Raw genomic sequence first — 24796 nt, 5'->3', positions numbered from 1 at the left:
TAACAACAAATCCACAAAAAATAAGGGTTATTCCAGTAGAATGAGCATAGTGTTTTCTGTACTTGATAGCATGATATCATGGACTGGAAGTTCAGGCATGGCCAGCTGCCAGTAAAGATCTAGTGGTCGGTCGTGTGAACATCAATTATATTTTGGGATCTAAACAGATCTTGAAAGGGGTCTAGAGACAGCTGGCATTAGTATCAAAAATGTATTAAGTTGTTCCTGGCAATAGACAACATCCTGAACCCAAGATTTAGACTTCGGAGCTCCTGGCCTGCCCCAACTCATAGCGACCCCTCTCTTCGCCAACAGCAACAACATCGCTAGGAGTCGCCTGACTTAATCAGTGGTGTCTTTTGTATACCCTAATATACCGAGGAGAGGGGCTCCAGCCTCCGCTCTAGTATCTCCTTGATGGAAGCGGATGTATCCATCCAGTATTTTGCTAAGCTGGGACATTGCCAGGCTATATGTAGAAAGGAGGCCTGTATAAAGCCACACCTCCAGCACTTATCTTCTCATAGCCACATCTTAAAAAGCTGAATTGGCGTTCTGTAGTACCTATGTAAGAATTTAAAATGAATCAAACTGAGTTTGTAATTCGGGGATAGCATCTCTAACTGACCGCAGTAGAACCTCCACTGTTCCTCGGTGAGGGGCGTGGGTAACTGCATTCCAGCCCTCAAGAGCCCTGGTGTGGATAATCTGATAGTTAAGTTGCATGGGGTTATAAAGTCTTGTGATCCGCTTACGCTGGGAAGTGTTTGTGTACATGTGTTCCAGGGCTGTCGGGGTGGGTGGGGGTGTGGGGAAGGAGCTATGTGGATTACGACCTCTGGCCCTCATGCAGTAGTATCAGAATAAATCCGAAAAGTGTTTTGCGTTGTCCTCTGTTGCCTCTGGAGGTGTGATGAATGTATCCCCCGGGTAGAGATCACCAAACGCCTTCCACCCTAACCTGTTGGAGTGTATAATATCATCTCGCTTAGCCATCGCTGGTATCTGGGAGGTGTGTGCAAGTGAGGCTGATTGGGCTTATAACGGCTCATATTTTGCCCTCCACATATTATTCTAAGCCCATCTCAGTGTCTCCGTGGTGGCAATTTCGTGTCTGGGTCTTTTGAATTTGGAAAAACAGAGCAGTTTAATGGAATAGACGCTGTTCTATCCAGTTCAATGGCTGTATGTGGTTGAAATGGGGTGGGGAAAAGCCAATGTTTTAGGAACTGAGCTTGTGCGCAATAAGCGTATAAAGGGATGTCCGGAGCACCCAGTCCCCCTTGGCTCGTAGGTAGGGTGAGAAGTTCCCATGATGTGCACGCCTGTTTTCTGGCCCACACCAATTGTACCATTAGGGCTTTCATAGTCTTGAAAAGGCTAGCGTCAGGGGAATTGGTAGATTGTGCTACCAAAATTCTTGTACATCTTTATCAATCATCTTTGCTCTAGCTATATGTCCCGCTCAGGATAAGGGCAGTCGGGACCAGGTTTTTCCCTTCAAACCAGCCGACAGCCCACCCAAGATTAATCTCCCACAGTACCTGCATGTCGCAACTGAGCCAAATCTCCAGGTTAGTGGATAGTCCAGAGGGAATGGTGCAGTACAGTCTGTCAGGGGGAACATCGTAGATTTCGACCAGTTGATCTGGATCCCAGATAATCCGCCAATTTTCTTTATTTCGCGTAGTATGGGAGAAGTGTTCTCCACGGGTTGCTGATAGAAAGCATGATATCGTCAGCGTGAAGCAATATTAAGAGACCTCTGGTTGTTAACCCCACTCCTCTATTAGCATGATGTTGCTGGATCCGGGCCCCCAGTGGCTCAATGGCTATGGCAAAAAGTTGTGGAAAGAGAGAAACTCCTTGCCTCATGCCCCTGGTAATAGGGAACCTTTCTGATAACAGCCCGTTCACACGCAGCCTTGCATTAGGGCTTGCGTATAAGAGTCTGATCTGTGCTATAAATGTAGGGGAGTTCGGCCCAGTCTGCCTAATATGGTGAATAAATAAGGCCATTCGAGTGAATTGAAGACTTTAATTGCGTTAAGCAACACCGCTACTGCAGGGATCTCTGGATGTAGGTAATGAAATAGAGCAAAAAAGGTTCTCAGATTGTGGGCCGTCGATATGCCCGGTATAAAACCAGACTGATCCGGTCTCGCTATCAAAGGGAGCAACGGCTGAAGTCACCGGGCTATTAATTTAGCGTAGATCTTATTGTCCACGTTGATAAGGGATAAGGGGCGGTAGTAATCACAGCAGGTTGGGTCCTTTCCGGGTTTTACCAAATGTCAGAATTACTGCCTCACGCATTGTAGTGGGAACACAACCAGTTTGAAGTGATTCCTGGTATGCTTCCAGTAAGTGTCGGGCCAATAGTTCTCTATATGTTTTATAGAATGAAGTGGTCCGGCCATCCAAGCCAGGATCTTTATCGTTAGGGAGGCTGTTTATGAAACAAATTATGTCTTCCACTGTGTAAGGTTAGGTGAGATATTCTCTGTGTGCCCCCTGAGCCACAATAATTCAAGGGAATCTAGATACGTCTGCAGCTCCTCTGTCAATAGTTCCATCACTTAAGCTCAAATTAATGCTTCTACATGCTTTGCTTGTAGACTCCTTTTATAATAGAGTTAATCTAATTCCCTCCTGAGCAGACCCTAAATGCCAAAAGATAGCAGCAGTGTCCTCTCTCGGTACCTCCTCCACCCCACAATAGACTCCACATAACACAGGCATGGAAGGTGTCCTTCTTCCCTAAAGTCATCTAGATGCTATTTGTGGTTTCATTGGCAGAAGACGTTGCTTCAATTATTGACCGTGGGATGCATGATATGATAGTTAATATCCTGATGGTGGGTCATTCACTCAATTTGACATCAATCTCAGAAAAGCTTAATTCTCATCTGAGGATGAACCATGCAGCAGTGCTTGCTCCCAGTCATCTTGCTGAACTGTCACCCAGCAGTCCCTACATCCTCCAGCATGTGGATTGGCCCAGCAGTATCTACATCATTGAGACCTAGTGGTCAACGTGCAAGACAGCCCTGAAATAATGATTACTGATGGGAGTTTGAGTAGTGCCCTAAATCCAACTAAATGCCACTCTGACTTCCTATCACCTGGAGTAGGTAGGTGTGCCCGACGTCTTGTGCAGTTGGAACCCTCTACACCATTTAACTGATTGCCCAGGGTGTTGCAGCCTGGTGTCACTGAGAAGGGCTAAAACACTCCAAAGTTCATTATCTAATTGGCCATGCTAAGGGTGGGGCAAAAGAAGAATCCCTACACCCCCGCCTCCAGGCTAAGTCTCCATGTGTTTCCACAGCCTCTCTTGCTTTCCTACCTTAGACCTTACTCAAAAATGTTAGTCACGCTGTCTGTGATTTGTGGTGATGAGTACAAGTTAGTCTGGCCAACAAAACCTCTTGCTCCTCACTGCAAATCTCTCACAATGTGGAACTAACATCCTCCAGATGACTCCTGCTCCGTAATTTCTGCACCAATTTCTGACATATAGCTGACGTGGCAGAGCTCGTTACTGTCTACTGCCCATGTGCTTTCTTCATCATCCAAATGCTTCCTTGTGCGCACCCAACTCATCTCCCATCTTATATTAGCTCATCGTAGATGGCCGGTAACGTCCTTACAAAACACAATCCCGCTAATGTGGTTGTAGCGGTAACCTTGCCATTATTCACAAAACCTTGCTGTTCATAGAGCCCATCTGACCACACACATCATTCAGATTCCTTTAGCCTGCCTCACATTGTTCCTACGACCATCATCAGCCTTATTTACAGATCACGCAGCTACAACGAAAACGCCTACGACAAATTTGCCTCATTCACATTCATTGCCAGCACTAACAAGTTCCATACTCCTATCAGTACCCCCAAGAGAGCATTCATGAAACTAGTCAACTCCATGAATCTCGCATCCCAATAAACCCACATCAGCACATTCCAAGTGCAACACACCAGTTCTAGTCACCTTGACTTTACCTTCACTGAGCTACCCAAATGCCTAAATTCCGCACTGAACTGACCAGCGAATAATCTTATCAAGCAAATGACAAAATAATTGCATGATTACTTGTCACACCCCTTGAGCTCCAGCAGCAGTCACTTGATATACCGATAGCCTACCCCCTCCCACCCCCAGTCAATAGCACCATCACCAAGCACCTACTCTTGCCAACAAATTTAAACCATAACTTTCTGTAGTCTAATACATGTGTATAAGCTGAAAACTACCAAAGAGAAAGTGTTGAATTTGGAAAACACTGGCTTCGGACACATAGCCAGCTGACACAAGGTTGTCTTGGCAGAAAGGAGATGTCTCCTGGGCCAATTTCATGCCAGTATCTCAAGATGACCACTTGCATTGTGTTGTGTTTTAGTTAAATCCATTGCATGTAAGTTTTTCTGAACATGCATGTTCTGAGCACGTGACCTGGTTCTGGCCCTCCTGTACCTAGGTGGTACATCCCGAGATGGCAACGTGAGATCAAGACCCCCTCCAGGTAGCCAGCAGTGTCCTCCTAGGTTTGTATACTATTAGCCATGTTCTTTCACTGAATCTTTGAGGCGTAGAGTGAAGATTTTGCATTGAAACCATTGTGCCACGGACACAGCTCTACCTGAGAGCCGCTACATCAATGGACTCCCTGGCAGACAAACTTTGCACTTTGACCAAGTTCCACCTGCATGAAGCAGCACCATGGCTCCAGTTTAGAAGCCTAAACCAGCAGAACAAGTAGGGAAAACACAAGACTAGGCTTCCCCAGCCCCAGTCTCTTGAAAGTTTAAAGCTAACATTGGGTGTGGCTGTCTGTGGTTCTTGAACAAGTTAAAGGGGACCTCGCCCCTCACATGGGACCCTCGTCGTCCAACACCTGCCCTGCTTCTCGACCCAGTATAACTTACAAGTATCTTATGTAGGACTACTCTAACTCCCAAACCGTGCTGACGAGTGAAAACCATAGCCTGCCCCCCTCACAAAATAAGCACCAATATGGGCATGATCTGAATCACATTGATTATTTTTTTTGTTTTTTATTTCATGTAGAAAGGAGCTCTTTGATGGCGGCAAGTTAGAAAGATGAAGGCAGAACATGCTGTCAGATAGAAGCACAATGTGTGTGCGTCACCTTACATGGAGAATGTGGATGCAAGTGAAGGACACCACAAAAAAAGAAAAAATACACATTGAGGGTCTGTCACGTAAGGGATCTGAGGAGCGAATACTCATAAGTGAAACGGTGCCCAAGGAATATCTGACTTAGTTAACAGCCGGGTGTTGTCGCAAAAGTGAAAACACAACTGATCTACTCACTTATCTGCCCTCAGGAGCAGCGTCTTCCCTAAGTAAAAACCCATAATTTTAGCACGCATTTGCAATGCAATAGGTCTCGCATTTGCGAGAGTTTAAGTTATTGACATTATAAATGACCATGCCTTTTATTTGTATTTTCAAAACCAACACATATATAAAAGGCATTGTCATTTCCAATGCCAATAGCTCAAACTCTGGCACATGCGAGGCCACTTTCATATTGGCCGCACCCCTTTCTTTAACACTGTTCGCCGTATGGCAACAGCATCTTAAGAAAGGGGCGCGCCCACTGTCAAAGTGAAAGCATGGTATGGAGGCTTTCACTGCAAAAAATATGTTTCCTAGCACGGCCGCTATACGTAAAGCGGACTGTGCTGCAAAAGTAAATAAAGAAAAAAGACCGCCGCTATAGTTGGAGGACCACACTAACTAAAATAAATAAATGTGGGTGGCGTGCTGCTTGCAGGAAAGCACGTAGTGGGTGTCACAGGGGCAACTCATTAAACAAAATAGTGCTCACAGACTAGATAAAGCAGACCGTGTAACGGGGCAAGTAAAAGGTCCAATCCTCATGGAAGGTGACAAATGCAGACAAGGCGGTACCAAGGAGGGACTACTAAGCCTATTCATGAATGAAAAGCAACGATTTAGAAAGGACTGTAACAGGAGCCAGAAAAAAAGATGGGCGGAGCATGCAAGGCATACCAACTCACTTGTTGGTGTTTCTCGCCCTATATTTCTCTATCACATTATTCTGACACTACCTCTGTGTCTTCGTCTTGCTGTCTCTATTTCCTCTGGTGTATCTTGTTGTCACTGATCTCTCCATCTCTCGATGCCTGTCATCTTTTTCTCTCTCTCTCTCTCCCCTCCCTCTCTCTCTCCTGCTTTGTCTTTCCATATTTCTGCCTCCCGTTTCCCCTCGCTGCCTCCCGTTTCCCCTCGCTGCCTCCCGTTTCCCCTCGCTGCCTCCCGTTTCCTCTTTATCCCCTCGCTGCCTCCCGTTTTCTCTTTATCCCCTCGCTGCCTCCCGTTTCCTCTTTATCCCCTCGCTGCCTCCCGTTTTCTCTTTTTCCCCTCGCTGCCTCCCGTTTTCTTTTTCCCCTCTCTGCCTCTCATTTTCTCTCTTTTTCCCCTCTCTGCCTCTCATTTTCTCTTTTTTCCCCTCTCTGCCTCTCATTTTCTCTTTTTCCCCTCTCTGCCTCTCATTTTCTCTTTTTCCCCTCTCTGCCTCTCATTTTCTCTCTTTTTAGGTCGAGGACTATCGGTTCTGCCGTAAGGCAGAAACCGGATGTCGGAGATCTAATGATTCTTAGAGTGCTGCATTTATCCCTCCCTCTTTTTGCTCGTTCTCCATTGGCTGGCTTCCTAAAAGGAGGCCAGCCATTGAAGGAGAGAGCCGTCCATCCAAAGAAGCTCCGTCTTTTTCGGATTCGGGGGCGTGATTTTTTGCATTCTTTAGCCCTGTGACGTCGTCTGTCACTCAGGGCGCAAAAACACGCCCCCGATCCCGAAAATGGCCGTGCGTTTCTCCGAGGCATTGTCTCCTTGCCTCGGAGAGACGTGGTCGTGTTTTCGTAGTTGCTCGCCTCCCTTCCCTGCTGCTTTTAGCAGCTGCTCGAATCCGCTCGCCTCCCCCCTCCCTCTGCCCTCCTCCGTTGTGCTCTCGCCTCTTCCCCCTCCCCCCTCCCTCTGCTGCAGCTCTCGGCCCCCACCCCTTCCTCCCCCCGCCACATCCTGATGCGCGAAGCCGACCCGGCCTTCCTCGGAGATCCAGCAGCAACAGGAGCCCGGGTGAACCTGAGGATTGGGCTGTCGAGCCCTGCTGGGCCTGCCACTGCATCACAAATCGCATCAGGTAGGTGGTCCTTGATGTTGTCTGTGTTTTTGGGCTCCTGATCCAGCGCTGCTGAGACCGAACACTGACCAGCCTCGCTTCCGGGGTGGCCTAGCTGAGACTGGGCTGGGTGGCGCCATGGCTTTCCATTAGCGACCGTGCAGCGAGGAGACACAGTGAGGTTTCCCCCCCGTCAGAGACATCCTTCGCCCTGTAGTAGGGTGCGACGGGGGTTCAAGTTCAGGGCTGCGGGTGAGTTTCTCCATACCTTTAGGAGATCCCAGGCTATATTATCCTGCGGCCTTGGTCGGGCCACCACTTGCTGCCTGTGCGTTGCCTGCAGCTCTAGTGTGCTACCGCCCTAAGACCCCTGCTTCTCTCGGGGGTCTGGATACCCTGCACTGGGCATTGCTGTTTCCCCTCTGGGGGCGCGGTGGGGGGGGGGTGAGCCCCCAGCTGTGCTGGAGCGCTTCTAGCCACATCGTACTCGCCACTCTGGGCCCTGCTTGTTGGGAGCATACTGGCCCAGCTTCCACACATTAAAACCCCTGCATCACCGGACAATAAAACAAACCTCTGCCTACCAGACCCGTCTCCCTGGTCCACGTACCTACATTCCTGAACTGCATTAGAGGCTCCTTGGGGGACAATGCGCCACACGTGCTGGATCACTCCCACTCTAACGCACTTTGCCAGCCAGTGCCCTCGTGGTGCCCCTTTTTTGACCACGATGAACTGCTGTGTGTGGGGCGCTTCAATCCAGTGCCTCGAACTGGGCCTGTACACCTCCTCCTCTGCAAAAGCCTCTGCTAATCATCCCCTATTGCCACCATGGGTAGGGGGGATCCTAAACAATGTAAGCTCCCATTTGAGAGAGACAAACAGTCTGATAAAGCGAAGATCATGTAAGACTCCTAGGAGCAAGTGTCTGATCATGGAGCTGTGAAGCAATTAACAAGGACAAATGCCATCATGGCAGAGTTGCGGGCTGGATTCTACTCAACAGATGCTATTTCAAAACATTAACCAGCCGCCTAGATCGCATGGGAGAAGGAATTGAACATCACAGCACTCACTTTATGGGGCGGAGGAGCGTATCGCAGGCCTGGAGGATAGCACTACCTTCCTTAATAAATGTCTGGATAAGGTGGAATGACTTCTCAAAGCAGTTGCTGCTAAGAACGAAAGTCTGCCTGTTGAACTTTGGGGCCAGAGATACAGTGCTCCGTCTTGCTCACGAGTGGGGCCCATTACAGTATCTGCCAGATCCTTATATCAAGATGTCAAACCTCTCCTGTGCACAAAAGGCTTCAAATATGGTATGTTATACCCTGCTTGGCTCTGGGTGGATGTAGACTTAAAGGATAGGTTCTTTGATTCCCCAGCTGAATAACTTTCCTTCTGTAAGGACCTTCCATCTAGCAGTGCCCGGTCGCCGCTATCCACTCCATATCGTGTCTTGGCAGATTTGCAGGACTTGCAGAGTGTGGGCCTTTTCCCCCTGGCTGAGATGCTTGTACTCCGTTTCTAAATAGTGTTATTCTTGGATGATCATCTGCTGAGCAGTCTCTTACACTCACCTTCACAGTAATGTCTTAGACAGGACAATCACACATATGCCTGTAGCCATATAATGTATCACATCAGATGTTTATTCTTGTGGGCTCCGTTTCGTAGAGTTGTCCACTCTTGTGAATACCATACCATAATTTGTGTGTTTTTTATTTGCTTGTTGGTTTATTCGGGATCTACCTAGCAGTTTGGTATTCATTTTACTTGTAGATTGTTGTTGTCTTTTGTTTTTGCACTTAACAAATGCCTGGAATGAATTACTCTCGCTGTTTTATTATGCAAATCATACATATTCCATTACAACTGTGACTTCAAAAGGGCGATCTTCTTTTGCTGAGATAACATTTCTGGCTTGGAACGTCAGAGGCTTAAATAAACACCGCAAAAGCAAGCAAGTATTGGCTTATCTCAATAGACATCGGTCAAAAATTACTTTCTTGCAGGAGACACAGCTCCCTCCACAGGACTCCCCCGGATTTACAAAAACCTTGGGATCTCACAGATATTTTTCTAGCTACAGTACTTATTCACAGGGGTGAGGGGTGTACATTCATAAAAGCATCCCCTCCAGCCTTATCAATAACTTCATTGATAAGGAGGTCCGTTATGTTGTCCTTGCTGGTCATTTGGCTGACCACTGTGTACTACCAGTGAATGTGTATGTCCCTAATGTGGATACCCCTGATTTCTTTCACACGCTCTCATCCATACTGGGACATTTTGACGCTGCCCCTTTTAGACTGGGAGGACCACAACAGGGTGCAGAGCAGTGAGTGCTGTGTGCTGTTGAGTGCTGTGTGCTGTTGAGTGCTGTGTGCTGTTGAGTGCTGTGTGCTGTTGAGTGCTGTGTGCTGTTGAGTGCTGTGTGCTGTTGAGTGCAGAGTGCTGTTGAGTGCAGAGTGCTGTGTATTGGCAATGTAAATGACAATGCCATTTATTTGTGATTTAAAGAAAAAAAAAGAAATGTCGTCGTCCTGCTCTGCCCCCCCTTCCCTCCGCCCGCAGCTCCGTCGTCCTGCTCTGCCCCCCCCCTTCCCTCCGCCCGCAGCTCCGTCGTCCTGCTCTTCCCCCCCTTCCCTCCCCCCGCAGCTCCGTCGTCCTGCTCTGCCCCCCTTCCCTCCGCCCGCAGCTCCGTCGTCCTGCTCTGCCCCCCCTTCCCTCCGCAGCTCCGTCGTCCTGCTCTGCCCCCCCCTTGGAGTAATGTCATGCTAGCTGCTCTCAACTAAACACGTTCAAGAAAGTAGTTGCCAACACTGAGAAGTGATTACACAAATTAAGCACTTGCTATTGACAGTTGTTGGGATTTGCAGATGGCATAATCAACTCGGCCTTTCATCCTTCCAAGGCACATAAATTAACTGCTTTAAATACTTGCGGCAATAGTAAGACGTGTCATTTACAGCTCTTGAAAATGACTCAAAACTGTGAACTAGCGCATTACATAAAAGTAAGGAGATCTTGCAAGATAGGGCAGTGGAACCTACAAAAGTGTTCCGAAGTGAGGTCAAAATATCAATTTTGTTTCATTTGGTTGCAAAAATATTGTCAAAACCAGGTGAGTACAGGGCCGGTGGTAAATTTTCCATCCACGCAAGGTTTACTAAGCTTCAAGCTCAAAATGACAAACCTCACACTCTTGGTTGATGGGTTCGCTGGAGTGCTAGGTAGTTACTGCCGGAACAGGGGAGGGTGCCCAGATCTAATGCCCCTACCTGAAATGTAAATAACCAGGAGACAACACTAAGAGGAGGAATTTTCACTATCTTTGACAACCTAAACCATACCTCATAGCACTATCTCTTAGGTATTTGTGACTTTCTAGAAACACACACGGGTCGTAAGTGGATTAAGGGGCGTGGCTACGTTTTTTTACAAAATCACTTCTCTTGCCAATTGATTAGGCGTCACAAGATCAAGCGGGTCAATAGGTGACAAGCTCATGGTAGGATCTGCCCTTTACGCTTCCAAACATGTATACCTCCCATTGTCACCAGAATTTCTTGATTAGATCCTAAGATTGACATTCCAGCTCTCTTCCATACAGATCCTGCTCTCAAATACTCGGAGTATGCTAACCGTTGTAGGAGACTTCAATAATAAGTTTTCACAGTCCAGCTCTGTCCTTCCCTCCGCACGCAGCTCCGTCCAGCTCTGCCCCCCTCCCCCATCACTCCGCCCGCAGCCCTTCTTCGCCCCGGTCCCGCTCCCCCCCTCCCTCCGCCCGCAGCTCCTTCGTCCTGCTCTGCCCCCCCCCTCACTCTGCCCGCAGCTCCGTCGTCCTGCTCTGCCCCCCCCCTTCCCTCCGCCCGCAGCTCCGTCGTCCTGCTCTGCCCCCCCTTCCCTCCCCCCGCAGCTCCGTCGTCCTGCTCTGCCCCCCTTCCCTCCGCCCGCAGCTCCGTCGTCCTGCTCTGCCCCCCCTTCCCTCCGCCCGCAGCTCCGTCGTCCTGCTCTGCCACCCCCTTGGAGTAATGTCATGCTAGCTGCTCTCAACTAAACACGTTCAAGAAAGTAGTTGCCAACACTGAGAAGTGATTACACAATTATATAAAGTCAGACAATCAGGCGGCAATACTGTGGCTCATATAGGAATGCATTACAACCACTGCATTACAACCAGGGCTGCTTTATCCCTCCCTCTTTTTGGCTCACAACTACCTCACAACTTTACTCTCTATCTCACTCTCTCTCTATCTCACTAGCTCACTCTATTTCTATTTCTATCTCAATCTCACTCTCACTACCTCAGTATATCACGACTCACTCCCTCAAAAATTCACTAACTCACTCTATCTCACTACCTCACAACTTCACTCTCTCTCTATCTCACTACCTCACTCTCTCTTTCTATCTCACTAAGTCACTTTCACTCTTTCACTACCTCACTCTCTCTCTATCTCACTACCTCACAAACTCACTCCCTGTTTCTATCTCACTACCTCAGAACATCCCTCTACCTCACTCTTTCACTACCTCAGTCTCTGTCTCTCACTACCTCACTCTATCTACCTCTCTCTCATTACATAACTCTCTCTACCTCACTACACCACTCTATCTCACTACCTCACTATCTCACAACTTCTCTCTCTCAAAACATCACTACCTCACTCTCTTACTACCTCACCCTCTAGCTCACAACTTCACTCTCTCTCTCTAACTCACTACCTCAATCACTCTCTATCTCACTACCTCACTCTTTCTATCTCACTAACTCGCCATGAAACCCCTGGGTGTCTGTGCGCTTAAAAAGTTTAGAATAACATAACTCACTTTCACTCTCTTTCACTACCTCTCTCTCTCTCTCTCACTACATCACTCTATGCTTATACCACTACCTCACAACATCCCTCTCCCTCCCTCACTCTTTCACTCCCTCACTCTCTATCTACCTCACTCTCTCACTACCTCACTCTCTCTCTATTTCAATACCTCACTCTCTCTCTCTCACTACCTCACTCTCTCTCCGCTAATGCAATAGGTATCACATATGCAAAAAAAGCTAATGCCGATAGAAATGACAATGCCATTTATTTAGGGATACAAAAAAGATAAAAAAAAATAATGAGCAATACCAATAGCTCTACCTATAATATTGCCGAGACCATTGCATTGTAAATGCTTGTTTCCCCTCCCTGGTATGTCTTTTGCACTGTTCCTTACTGAAGCCTCGTAAGAAACTCCTCAGCCTTGATGTGAGCTCCCAGGGGGCCGCACACATCAGGCCAGTGATGCAGCCTTCTTGGTGTGATCCCCCAGGGGGGCCGTTCTGGCGGTCTCACACCTCAGGCCGGTGTTGCAGCCTTGGTGTGAGCCCACAGGGGGCCGCCCTGGGGGTCGCACACCTCAGGCCAGTGATGCAGCCTTGGTGTGACCCTCCGGGGGGGGGGGGGCGTCCTGGTGGTCTCACGCCTCAGACCAGTGATGCAGGCTTGGTGTGATCCTCCGGGGGGCCATCCTGGGGGTCTCACTCAGGCCAGTGATGCAGCCTTGGTTTGACCCCACAGGCCCCGTCCTGGGGGTCGCACACCTCAGGCCAGTGATGCAGCCTTGGTTCGACCCCCCAGGGGGACGTCCTGGGGGTCGCACACCTCAGGCCATTGATGCAGCCTTGGTGTGATCCTCCCGGGGGTCCGTCCTGGGGGTCTCACGCCTCAGGCCAGTTATGCAGCCATGGTGTGATTCCCCAGGGGGCCGTCTTGGGGGTCGCACACCTCGGCCCCGTGACCCACCCTTCCCTGTGCCTTATCAGTGGCCTGGCACCGGGCGTGGGAATGTAGGCGTGCCTCCGTGCGGGTGTCTCTTGCATGTGTCTCAGTTGATAGTTCAGAGTCTCAGAGAGTGCAGCCTTTGAGCAGGGAGGGGTGCAAGGACATGTCACACGCGGGCCACGAATCATGGGAGCCCCCACATTCTCGGGTGCTGATGGCCCATGCATTCCGCAATGCCTGAAAGGAACTCCCATAGTGAGCCACCGAGGTGACCGCTGGGGTCCATAGCAGACAAATGCTGCTATGTACAGATGCGGTGGAGAACCCCTGGGGAGCAGAGAAGAGGGGGTCACTGCAGACAAGCAGGCGGCAGACGGATCTTGGGGTTATTATACTGCAGGCTTCTCCAACAAGTAGCTCGCGAGTCACTTATTGGTCTCCAGCTACCCGTCTGTAGTTTAGCTCTCCTGTAGCTTTTTGTTTGATTCAATTCGTATGAGGATAACATTGTGTAATCCTTGACGAGAATGTGTATTTTCAGAACTTATAAGCTGATGTTTGGAGAAAAATGGCTTGCATTTCCAAAATATATTTCAGGGTGATTTTTGAGTGATAAATCGAACGTGGAGACTTAATACTAATATGATGACTTCCTTGCCAGGGGCGCTGCAGCTGTGTCTGGTATGTATTTCCTATGCATGGGCATTCCAAATTGACAAAGCCTTTTTAGGTTTTGCCTCGGCGAAGATGCGCTCTGCGCATCTTTTCGGCGCAGGCGAAAACCTGATGAGTTACATAGTGTGGCTTGGTTCGGCCCTCGTCCTTGATTGGCTGGCTCCGTAAACGGAGCCTTGCCATTGGACGAGGGGCCTGTCCGTCAATGCCGGACCAGACACGGGGGCGTTCCCGACATTCTTTGGCTTTTGCTGACGTCACGGGACGCCGGGAACGCCCCCGTGTCTGGTCCGGCATTGCCGGCACTGTAGGGAATTGGACTGTAGGGAATTGGACGGAGGGGCCTATACCGGCGGGTCACGGGTTCAAATCCCGGCTCAGCCTTTCCCTGCTTAGAAAGCGGTACAGTGCGTACTTTCTCTCGGGTTCATAGGGGTTCGAAATCAAACTTCGCAGAGTTCTAGGCGCGATGAAAAGAACACCGCGTGTTCAGTGATGACGGCTTCATTATCGCCGAGGAGCCGTGCTGTAAAGTTTCTTCCCGCACAGCAGGCGGTGTATCGACCAGACCTTCCCTGGAAAGGTATCCGCGTGTCTCGGCTGCACGTGCTCTCAATGGGTTAATAAAAAGGCTCGGCTGCAGAAGTAAATGAGTTTTCACTGTACACAAAAGCGGCACAGAGTCGGCGTTTTTGTATCTGTAACTCGGACCTGCTAATCTATCAGTGGCCCCTTTAATAAGCCGGGCGGCCGGGGGTGCGGGGAGGGAGGCACGGATCCTTTTTTGCTACACTTGAATAGCTCCTTCAGAGCAAATGAAAATGGAAAGCTTTGTTTTCCCGGATCACTCACTGGGCTGACATTCAGATAAGGGGAAGGGAGGGCGGTGAGACGGAGGGAGGGAGAGGGCGAGAGAGTGCAAAGGCAAGGCGAGCAGTGCCAAGCCAGCCGCGCCCTTTGTCAACCTGGGCCGGTGCCAGGGCCGGTCCTCTGCTGGCTGCGTCTGGAGGTCACATTCGGATGCGCGGAGCCCGCAGGTCACCCGAGGGAAGAGATCGGGACACGTTTACTGCTCTGCCGGAGCGCGGCGACGCCTGGCCCCCTCCGCGCTGATCTGGGCTTCTCCGGGCTGCAGTGCGCCCCCCCCCCCCCCCCCCCCCCCCCCCTCGACCGCTGGGACGACCAACCGGTGGCCTCCGTGAAGGTGGCTCTGTGCACCCCCTGAGGACCAGTCTGCCTCCGACCTACCCTTACGCGGCATCGCAGGCCACTGGAGTCTGGACAGGTGGCGTGGCCGGGGCCAGGTGAGGCCATGCCGGGCAGGGATGCGCCGCTCTGGAAGGATGCGCCCACTGTGGAGCAGTCACCAGGGACCTGTCGCGTGAGCTCCCGACGTGGTCTGCCTCGAACCTCCGTGCTGGAAGCCGGTCAGGCTGTGTGGAGCATGGCACTAGAGAGTGTGCACTAGTGAGTGACTTTGGAGCGTAACCTACCCCAAGGATTACATCTTTTTTTCGGGAAGAGCTGCATTTTGGCCACGTCGAGGGAATGCAAGCGGAGGGAGTGGAAAGTACGTAATTCTCGGCTGCTTTTGCCTGGCAGAAATATAGGTCGGATCTACCCCCTCGCCCCGCTTGTTGCGTTTCACCTGCCGTGGTGGTAGTTAGTTTGAATCCTGGTGGAAGAGGCGTGGGCGGCTGAATGTATTGGTGTGATCCTGTCTCAGATACGGATTAGCACGGCAGCGTTACGGCCCAGGAGGGCGCTCCTGGACGAGATGTGGACCTGGCAATCCTTTTCACACTCCCGGCTCCAGCACTTGACCACACAGTGTGATACTGGGCAAAGCATTGTATCTCTCTTTGCCCTCATTTCCATTTAGATATGATTTGAGTGTTTGCAAACCTGCTGATGAAGCCTTACGCCTGCGTTATGGTGCACACAACTGAATGTTTGTTGCAGTAGCGCGGTTTTTGTTAGGTCATGTGGTTGTGTATTACTAATACTGCTTCAAAGCGCTGTGCTGAATTATGGAACGGGAAAAGAGGGGGATACTATGGGAGCTGGATGCTTGTATAGCGCTTATGCCCTCTTGATATTGTTGTAAGCACAAAGTTTGTTGGCTTCTTTTTAAAGGCAGGTGTCACTGCCCAGGCCCCATGAAATTGCCATGTCACAGCAGACAGGCTGAGCGCGCGACCCGATAAGGTGCCAAGAAAACGTTTTCAGCCTAGATTTCTCTACCCTGGATTCCTCGGCGTGATAGCAGAGGCGCGACAGCTGTACCCAAGCGAGTTGTATAACGAGGTGACGTCAAGATGGACGGGGCGTTTCCACGTCACTGACTCGTTTGCTGTGCGAGCAGGAGAAAGACTTGCAGAGGAAACCACAGTCTTACTTCCGAAAAATTATCAAGGCACATATTTGATATTCTTGAACCAGCGGGGTCTCACGAGGCCAGCCGCAGAATTATCTGATATCATGCACATGTTCAGTAAGATCATTCTGCTACATGAACCCGAAAGCCACGATGTCACAGTAGTTGTAATAAACACAACAGGTGACGTTTAAAAATTGTCTCTGCACTGTCACATGAGAACATTCAGTGTTAAGTACACCCTGTGCTGCGAAGAGGGAAGGCGTCAAGTTCAGAACCTGCGTCCATCTTTATCAGTTCCAGGACACGTGCATGGCTGCCACAGATAAACAAATCGTCTATAGGCAGGTTGTGCGTGGATATGCTTTGCTCTGCACATAATGTGTCAGACTGTGGGCCACAAAGGTAAAAACAACACTTTAAAAAGATTAATAAGTGCTCAGTATTACCAACAGCTGCCGCCGTTTTCGATGTTGGGAGGTTGGTGCAGTCTCCAATTCCGAACACATTGGGATACTTCTTGTGTTGCAGGGTCTCCTTGTTTACATCCACCCAGCCCCCAGCATCCGACACGGGACTGTTCACCAGCACATCCGGGGGCCCCATGGGAGGAGTGACGTGGAGCATTTCATACTGTGCAAGCAAAAAAACAAAAGTATTTGTATTTAATTTGCCCCATCTGACAATATTCTGTCTAGCAACTGAAATATGGAGTCCATATAAGCTTCCACATCAACAGCCTTCTGGGTTTCCTCCTCCCTGCACAGCTGACCGGGACATTATCCAGTGGGTGTCACTATACACGGGCAGGCGCGTGCACACCTGTGCATGAACCCAACCCCCACGCCTGCCACCTACCTGCCTGCCTTTCCAAATAACTCCATTCAGAAAGCCGCAAAGAAATTTGTGTATACCAAGGCTTCGTAGTGTTAAATCCAGCTCATGCCTCTCTAATCCACCACGTGGCACTCCCGCCCCCTGTATCTTAGTCAGTATTTGTAAAGTGCAACTCTTGCAGGTTCCTGCTTTATCCCTTTGCAATGTTTTTCTTTCTTTCTTTCTCTTCCTCCTTCTTTCCTTTTTGTGAATTTTCCCCTCTCTTGCTCTCAGTAAATGTCTGATGCAAGAAAATAAGTGCCGGTCTGCAAAAATGAGCCTGTGGGCCCCACCGTCAACCACTGGTTCAAATTAAGCATTGCATGCAGCAGAAACATAAATGACAAAATACATAAATGGTGCCCTGCAACCAGTAATTGAACGGCTTCTCCCCAGAACCGCAGAAGTGAATCGCCTTCAATGGGGAACACCCACTCCTTAGCTCCAAGCAGTCAGTTTAACTTTAAAAGGAACCTTGTTAGACAAATACCGACATCTTTTAAAGAATCTCATCATTCATGAAGAGGGGCAAGAGATTATTTATTTATGTTTACAAAAAACATAAATAAAAATAATGTCAAGAGCAATGCCAATAGCTCTAACTTTAACAAAGGCAAAACCATTGCATTGTAAATGCTTGTTGATGTCTCCCTTCCGCTGTCTTGAACTAGCGGACGTGGCCGCTACGGGATGCCAGTTTTAAACTTTTGAGTTCGTATATTCCTCCTGTAATGTACCTTTTGCTACCTCGTGTATTTTGTTTGCTCATAATTGTCACTTTTGCCTCATGTAACTTAACGTCTGCTTTTGTAATTTGTTCACTCGTAATCTTCTCATGCATCATTTCTGTTTCTTTTGTGAAGCGCTGGATTTAGCAGTGTCACTGTTGTGTTATAGAACTCGTCTGCAAGTAATTGCTGTCTGCTGAGCTCGTCCAGTAGGGTACAATAGGTCTCACATTTGCGAGAGATTAAGCTATTGGCTATGTAAAAGACAATGCCATTTATTTATCCGTTTTCAAAACCAACACATAAATAAAAATGTTGTCATTTACAATGCCAATAGCTCTGACTTTTGAAAAGGCGAAACCGTTGCATTGTAAATGCTTGTTAACCTTCCTGCTGGCAGCCCTTCTGGTGCACTGAGGGGACCACTGCTGGTAACCTTGGACATGGCGGTCACTAATGTCATCTTGTCTGATGTGGTCACTATTGCAAACATAATATTAATAGCTCACAATGGTTTTCATTGAACATAAGTAGGTCTTTTTTCTAAAACGGATGGAGACCCCTGTTCCTGGTATTTTGTGCGTGCTGGGGTTATAAGAGCAGGCAAGGAGAGGCGTATCATGCAGACTAAGGGAGCAGTAATGGGTGCCAGGGTAGCAGAAGAGACCTCGCACACCTTTTAACCTCTAGTGACATCATAGGGTTGACCTCTTGAACCCACCTTAACGCCAAACATCATTTTATTTACTGTTGAATGTCAGGAGGTGCAAAGAGTGGAAGTGAGATGAGACCGAGAACACGGTTTACTAAGTCCGGCATTAGGCACACCAGAGTGTGGTATTGTGAAAACTTGAACCGAGTAGAGGGCTTAAATCATGTTACAAAGACACAGAGATGAGCATGCAGGAATCACTTTCTCTTCATGCCAGTAATTTCTGTCCATCTTTCGGAGGCTGGTCTCAAGCAAAAGTTAAAAATTGCCCATTATTCACTGGAAAATCAGCTTTACCCTTTGTACCACTCATTTTTATAATGCATTGTTAAGCGTCGCCTCGCCCGTTCTGTAGTCCATATGTTCGTAGAAATGTAATGTATGGATTGATGTATGTGAATGTGTGTTAGATGTCACTTGCCACCCAGTATCATACGTGAGCTGCCTAGTGTGGTCGCACTGCCCGCAAGTGGTTCCTTGAAGTCTAGGCCATGAAGGTAATAGACCGCTGTACCTTGCAGAGTTCTGTGATGCTTTTTTTTGTTGGTTTTTCTTGCATCTCAAATGCCAGCGGGTAAGACCCTGCAGATCTTCAACATCGAGATGAAGAGCAAGATGAAGGCTCACACCATGGCAGAGGAGGTCATCTTCTGGAAGTGGATCTCGGTGAACACGGTGGCTCTGGTGACGGAGACGGCGGTGTACCATTGGAGCATGGAGGGCGACTCGCAGCCGCAAAAGATGTTCGACCGCCACGCCAGCCTGGCCGGCTGCCAGATCATCAACTACCGCACGGATGAGCAACAGAAGTGGCTACTCCTGATCGGGATCTCCGCACAAGTAAGGCCGTATTGTGTGCAGTCCTCTATCTCTGCACAGGTGTCCACACGAAACCTTCAAAATGTGAGGCAGTGTGTGGGTAGCTCTCTGCAGCCCTTGTTTCCTCTAACAGACCCGCTCCATTCGTGGCAGAAAGGGGGCTCTATGGCTCAGGTCACATGACTTTTATTCTGAACCTTAATAGTGTTCAGGAGGTAAGGGGCAATGACAGCTCGCTACCCCATGCCTGCAGTGCAAAATTATTAGGTTGGCCGATTGGTGCATCTGCAGGAGCTTATTTCGGTGCAAGGACCGAACTATTCAGCCGCTTTAAAAGTAGATTTCACCGGAGAAGGTCCTCTCTGGTGGTGAAGGTGGTGATGGGGGAAGGGTGGGTGAGTTTGCAAGTGCTCTCTTATTCTTTTCAGTTGCAAATCCTGCCCTTGAACCTGTGATTTACCAATGTATCCACTTTCTGCCCTTTCCCAGATCAGGCATTCTTCTTCCCTGGGTTTTGACGGCCTTGGAGCTTCCTTTGGGTCTCTGCCTAAACCCGCCAATTACATTTTTTCCAAAGTGGCAAGAGCGGCATTGGCAATAACTGAAGGTCCGAATATTTCAGTTCGGTGTGCCTTTAGCTGAACCTCTACGTATGATGTATAGATCTTGAGCTAAGTGTTCAGCGAACGTATAATGGCGGTGGATGGTACACCACGTAGTGGTCGTAGTCCTGAAACGTGTGTTGTGATATTATAGAAAAAGGCGTTTGCGGGTTATCATTAACGTGCCAAGGACATCTTGCAGGTCTCTATCAGTAATCATCCTGATATTGAGGGAGCATTGTGACAACATGCTTGTTTCTTGAAGGCACCCATGTTATTGACCACTATTGGACCTGGTGGAGGGGCTGCAGACTTTAGTTAGAATGACTTGCGCTATTTTGAGTGATATTCTGTTCCATTAAAACAACATAATCTTCGCATCACACCATGTAAATATTTATGTAGGTGCATAGTGTTGGGTGTTTGACTTGGTTTAAAATTTGTCAGTGTATGTAGGTAGGACATCTTTTTCGCTGTGACAAATGTGGATTCTTTTTGGGGTCCTTTCCATCTGAATATAATACCTTGCTCCCTTTTATTCTCTAACTTGCAGCAAAATCGCGTCGTTGGTGCCATGCAGCTCTACTCTGTGGACAGGAAGGTCTCGCAGCCAATTGAGGGCCACGCAGCAGCGTTTGCAGATTTCAAGATTGAGGGCAACTCCAAGCCTTCCACCCTCTTCTGCTTTGCTGTCAGGGGTCAAGGTGGAGGCAAGGTATGTACACCACCCACAATGGAAGGGGTAAAGTCCGGAACATGAGCATTCAGACCAGAGCTCTAGAGGGCCGTGACCAACATCCGAACAAGATGGTTGAGTGTTCTGGCTTTCCAGCCATCTTTGGTTTCATTCTGTCGTGATGCTATACTTCCTGAGAACCCCATCCCTCGGAATAGGCTACACAGTCGAACAAAATGCTCCTGCTCTGCCTTGTGTGTACGATGAGCCCCTGTAAGCAGTAGTTGGTCTTCGAGAGTGTACCATCATCTTCTACATCGAAGAGGCCTCAATCTTCTTTCAAGTGGGTCATGAGGCTTAAGAGTTCATTCTGCCCAAGTCATGTGCTAGACTTGGCGGTGCTCTATGGTGGTTGGTACTGCTGGCGGTACCAGTACTCAAATTCCGTTGGGCCGCATGATTGTGGCTAGCAGTCTATTCCTGATGTGGTTGCGGATCTGGGCTTTTCCAGTTCTGGCGGGGCTGTCGGGGAGTCCGATATGTCCTTTCTGGTTGTGAGGAAGACTGGAAGGATCTGAAGGAATAGACTGTTGCTACGGCGACTCTGCCTCTGTGGGGATAGACCTGGTGGCTCTGATGCTCAGAGGGGAAGCCTGAAGTAGGCCTCGGGCCAGCAGCCATATTTAAGTGAGGATTGCTTTCTTTGCTACCTGTGGCCCATAGGTGGCGGCCGTGGCTGAAAAGGGTGATTCTCTGCTTCACTAAGGCAGTCCGAATAATGAGCCAGAAAGAACCATAAAGATTCAAGCACAGTGTGTTAAATAAAAGAGAATTAAGGGAGGGGATAGGTAGCTCTCTAGTGCAGTGGTCCTTAACCCTTTGACCTCTGTGGCCCACACTTAATCATTACTGGAACCTGGGGACTCCCACTGTTTCATAATTGGAATTCAGGGACCCCCACTGAGTTGGGGACCTTGTCCTAAGCTCTTTCTATGGGTTGAACCTCAAGAATGTACACAAATATTGCAGAAACATGCGTTCATAAAACAAATACACAAATGATGACATTTTAATGGTAAGTTTGGAGCTTTCCTGAATTCAAGTGAGGTTACTCATCGTACGTACCGTATTGTTTGATGCACTTGCACTGCTCTCATGAATCAACTTGAGGCTGCTAGCTTCAGTTTTATCCTCCAATTTCGCACTCCTTCACATTTACAAAACGCTTTTGCATTTTTCAATTTTATGTTATGCTTTTTTAACTATGCATATTTTATCTGTCTGTTAATATTCGTTTTCTGAGCAGTCGTGGACCCCCTGAGAAGGTTTTTTAGAACCCGAGGGGACCCGGACCACAGGTTAGCTGCCGCTGCTCTAGTGGATGTGACTGCTGTTACCCCCAGGACACCAGCATCCTACTTAAAGGGATACTTGGGCAGTTTGATAGAAGAGATTATGAAAGGTAGAGGAAGAATGTGCAACCATAAGTGGAATAGGTGCAATAACAAGGATGTGGAGGATGGAGGTGAATGTTTGTATCCACTGTGAGTGAAAACGTGAAATCGGGATAGACGAGAAAAGAGCATAGAGCCCTTGGACCAAGAGCTGATGGCTTTGAATATCCTTTAAGTCCTAATTCGGGACCTGGCCCTTCCTGGGTGGAGGGAGCGCACCCCTCGCTCATTCTCGTGGAGTTACCAGAGTGCTTCCAGAACCGCTTCAGATAGCGGGCGTTGGAAAACAAAATATGTGCCTTGTTAGGTCAAACAGGGATCCATTGGGTTGCCTCTTTTTAAAGAGCATATAAAGGTTGTATCCACCATCTGCTATCGAGTATCACAGAGAAGTGTGTATTGTTCAAATAACTTTTTCTTTACAATCTCCGTTTTGGAAAACTTTACCTTTCTTAAAATTAGGAAATACCCTACCGTGGCCCTTTTTTGTTCCAATAAAAAGAATAAAAGTATGGCTAAAATACAAATGCAGCAATCCAGACAATTTGGCTTGGAAATAGTTGTAACTAAATCGGGATGTGGCTATCTGCGCAAGAGAAGAACATTTATTGCCGTTTTCTGCAGGCGAGGGATTCAGACAGAAATATCTGAACAAGACGACAAATTGATCATGAGGACGAGAAGTGCAACCTCAAGCATCCACTTAAGGAATGGGGGCAGAACTCCGTTTTGGAGCTGAAACGTGATGCGACACCCAGGAGGGGAACGCAAGAGACCACCATAAACTGGCAGGAAGAGGAGGGTAGCATCTCTACAAATGTCCACTCAGAGCTGCCAGACTCAAAACGACTGGAATAAAATTGGAGTCGGACATCATTGGCGCAATGGGGTTCAGGGCTCATTTCAGAGCAACTTCTAGTACTCTGCATAGAGACCATGTTAGCCCCTTAAAGATGGTATTTATGTATGTTTATGTGTGATGTTTGTCTATCAGAAACCGAGCCAAAAAGCAGCGTAGTGCTTTACACGGTCAAATGTAAGGATACAGTTCAGGAGTTAGTGGAGTGTGAGCTGGCTTCTGGGAGCAGACGTGTACTGTTACGGCATTGTGATGATGTGGTGTTTAAACTCTTTCCTAAATTGGAGCACTGTTGGTTACGCTGATGTTGTTCCAGCTTGTGGGTACATAGATGGAAATAGCCAGATGCCTTGTTTTGTTTTTATTTTGCTCCACTTAGCCTCTAGTTTGTTGATGTCATGGGTGTGGGTGTGCCGTGAGGCAGCAGAGATAATGAGTTTGTCTGCAAGATGAGCTTTGTGAAAGATGAAACTGGTTTGGAATATAGTGTGGGGGAGAGGAGCGGGTGGCAAGGTGATCCAATGCAGTTTCATCAGGCTGAGGGTGATCATATTTCCTCCGGCTCTGGGTGAGGTGTGGTGTGGCATGTATGATGCCCTCACGGGGGATTCTGGAGACCGTGGAGCTGTGCTTTGGCACTGTTCAGATGATCGATAAAGGGCTTTAACAGCTGTACTCAAGTCACTTTCTAAAAAAAAAAAAAAGTTTCATTTTCTTCAGAAGAGAGCTGGTAGCATTGTTGTTTTTTTTTGTTCTCGTTTTGTTTTGGTTTTTGGCACCAAGTTCCTCCAGGATATGGTTGGTGATCACAGCAAATCATTGTGATTTGGCATGTGGTGAAAGTTGGGGTTTGAAGTGGTCTGCGTTCTTGTCATTGAGCCAGGTTTGTACGATGTCTTGCTTTTTGTTTTTGGCGAATAGGAATTCTGCCCTGGTGGGTTTGAGCTTCAGGGAGACACTGTAGATCCAGGTCAGGAAGTAGCAGTGATTAAGGTGTTGGAAGTCTGGAGTGGAAGAGGCTTTCAAGTAGAGTTGTGCATCACTGACCTATTGGTAAATCCTGATGCTGGTATCTCCGAGTAGCTTCCCAGCCGGCTCCATGTAGAGGTAGATGATCACAGCAGACCGTATGGAACCCTGAGGGACCTTCAGTGATCAGGTTCTGTTGGTATCTCTTGGAGGCTCGTGTGCATGATCTGGTGTCAATTGGAAAGGTATGAGGAGACCCAGTGAAGAACACTGCCGGAGAATCCTGCAGGGTGTGGGTAAGGGTCTGACTGCGTTGAAGGCATGTGAGAGATCCAGCAATATTCAGAGGCAGTGATCATCTTGATCTGTGGTCAGGAGGGCATCATCTGAGGTGTAAGCCAGTAGCCTCGGTAATGTGGCAGGATGTGAAGGAAGACTAGTGGTGGTGAAAGAGATTGTTGGCATTGATGTGTTCTCTAAGTTACGTGTATACTACTTTTTCAAACGTCTTGCTGATGGAGGGTATGTGAGTGATGGGCTGTAGTTGGCAAGGTCATCAGGGTTTAGTGTGGTTTTCTTAAGAAATGAGAGGACCTGGCCTGTCTCGAGAGCTTCTGGGAAGATGTCCTAAGTGATTGAGGTGTGAACAATGGCGAGTGGGTGCGAGTGAGATTTAATGAAGGACGAGGGGTAAGAAATAATTTTCATAAGTGACTTTGAAGGACTTGGGTATGTCGTTGAGATCTGCAAGACAAAAGCTTTGAAGGATGACCATTGTTAGATTCTATGAGAAGGAGTGGTTGTAAGAGGACAAGCTGGCTTAGTGTTGATGCGCTGTCAGATTGTCTGTATTTTCTTCCTGAAGAATGGTTTGATGGCATCGCTCTGTGGAGTTTAGCATAGGAGGGTCACGCAGGGGTTGATGTAGGGCGTGATTTTTGTAAGCCGCTTTCTGCTTCTATTGGTGGCTTCGTTGTTAGAATACCTTACTTTGGTTGATGTTATAAGCTGTCTATTTTGTGGAGAGGGACTTCAGTATCATGAGGTCTTCAGGCGGTGTGTTTTTCTTCCATTTTATTCCTTGTCTGTGGATGG

At 48.4% G+C, this 24796-nt stretch overlaps 1 protein-coding gene across 4 annotated transcripts in view; it reads left to right on the top strand.

Moving 5' to 3' along the window:
• The window catches only part of LOC147678987 (clathrin heavy chain 1-like), a 393670-nt gene that overhangs the window by 110615 nt on the left and 258259 nt on the right, over positions 1-24796 (top strand). For all 4 annotated transcript variants that reach the window (XM_086942714.1, XM_086942712.1, XM_086942713.1 and 1 more), the window contains exons 3-4: positions 18879-19162; positions 20297-20458. In XM_086942714.1, coding sequence (XP_086798840.1) covers positions 18879-19162; positions 20297-20458 — 446 coding nt within the window. The remainder of the gene's footprint in view (positions 1-18878; positions 19163-20296; positions 20459-24796) is intronic.

This window comes from Lissotriton vulgaris, chromosome 11, assembly GCF_964263255.1.
Source record: "Lissotriton vulgaris chromosome 11, aLisVul1.2, whole genome shotgun sequence".
Taxonomy (NCBI): domain Eukaryota; kingdom Metazoa; phylum Chordata; class Amphibia; order Caudata; family Salamandridae; genus Lissotriton; species Lissotriton vulgaris.
The sequence above is the reverse complement of the archived record's forward strand: the minus strand, read 5'-3'. Positions and strand labels throughout refer to the sequence as shown.